This window comes from Trichinella spiralis, assembly GCF_000181795.1.
Source record: "Trichinella spiralis strain ISS 195 chromosome Unknown Scfld2705, whole genome shotgun sequence".
Taxonomy (NCBI): Eukaryota; Metazoa; Nematoda; class Enoplea; order Trichinellida; family Trichinellidae; genus Trichinella; species Trichinella spiralis.
Window position 1 is genome coordinate 1 of NW_003529644.1, and position 1452 is coordinate 1452.

At 26.5% G+C, this 1452-nt stretch overlaps 1 protein-coding gene across 1 annotated transcript; it reads left to right on the plus strand.

Annotated features, from left to right (window-relative positions):
* Nucleotides 1–520: 520 nt before the first annotated feature.
* Nucleotides 521–855, plus strand: Tsp_16024 (putative PAN domain protein; the record flags this gene model as incomplete). The annotated part of the gene is made up of 1 exon (XM_003368313.1): nucleotides 521–855. A coding segment is annotated over one exon (335 nt), but the record flags the coding sequence as incomplete, so codon positions are not given.
* Between the last annotated feature and the right edge of the window lie 597 nt (nucleotides 856–1452).

Sequence of the window (1452 nt, forward strand, 5' to 3'; positions counted from 1 at the left end):
AAAATTTTTTTTCTGAAACAACCTTTAATATTATTAAAACTTTGGTGTACATTATATTTTATTATTTCAACACAGAATTGTTCAAATTTTTCTCATTTTAATTAATAGTTTCATAAGTCGGCTTCATTAAAGGAAAGGGCAGTCGCATTAATGGATGAACACCATTAAGAACTAGCAATCAAATGAAATAAAGAATTAATTAAGTGTATTAATTAAATGTTCAAAAACCTACTTTTATTGCAGTTTATCAGTCCAGTAATAACAGTATTAAATTAATAAAAAGCATCTTTTGTTTAATTTTGAAAAATATTCAATGACCCACTTTGTAGAGCAAAATAATTAAAGATTTGTGCATTAAATGCTTGAAATTTGTAAAAAGAACTTTGTGGATCAAAAAACAAATCATATCTGTGTACCGACATTCAATTATTGTATAAATTTCAGTTTTGAGAAATACAGATACATTGTTCATTCTTTACAGTACATTTTTATGAAATATGCTTATAATTGTGTTTAACAGATCGCCCTGCTGAGCGAAAATACAATGCTGAACCACTAATTTATTATTTTGAAGAAACTCAAGAAATTTGTGCTGCCGAAATTTACAAGCAAAAAAATTTAACATCCTGGGAAGTAATGGCGATTAATAAAGATATCAGTAATTTTCAAGTATGCCTATTAAATTGCATTGTAAATAATCAGTGCAATGCGATCAATTATTTTCAAACAAAAGAATGCTATTTAATAAAATCAGCAGAGGAAAATTACATTTTCGTCGTCAAGGATGATTCTATTTTTGCAGAGATTCTGTATTGTGAATCAGGAACTTTGGTTGATGTAATTCGACAAAAATAATTTTGTTTTCATTTTTCCTTTATATTTATGCAAATAAACAGTGCATTCATGTCTACTGATGCTTTTCTTTATTTAATTTTAGCACGTAGTAAATGGGAATGGAAGATACATACATAGACTAGCAAGGAGTACGTGATATGAAAATTTTCTTGGAAGGTAATTACTATAATATTTTTTTGTAATAATTTTAAAGTTTCTTATTAAATAAATTATAAAACCTGCTTCCAAACAAAGGTTCTGATAACCAGAGTTTACGTACATATTTAAATTGAGGGTTCTATTCATAAAAAAGCTGAATAATGCAAATTCATGAAAAATATTCGATGAAATATGAAAATGGCGAAGAATGATAATTCATGAATTAAATTGAAGAAATTTCTGAAACAAACGCTAGAAAACAAAAAAACCACTGCTATATCACACTGCAAAATTAAGTAAACAATCTGCTTTTAATGTTCACGTTTTTAATTGTCAACATGACTAAAAAATAAACTAACTACAGAATTATTTGGGCATTGATTTGACAGAATTCTTTATTACATGAGTTATAAAATGAGAGAAAATAAATTCCAATCAATTTACACGTTAAAAATGCCA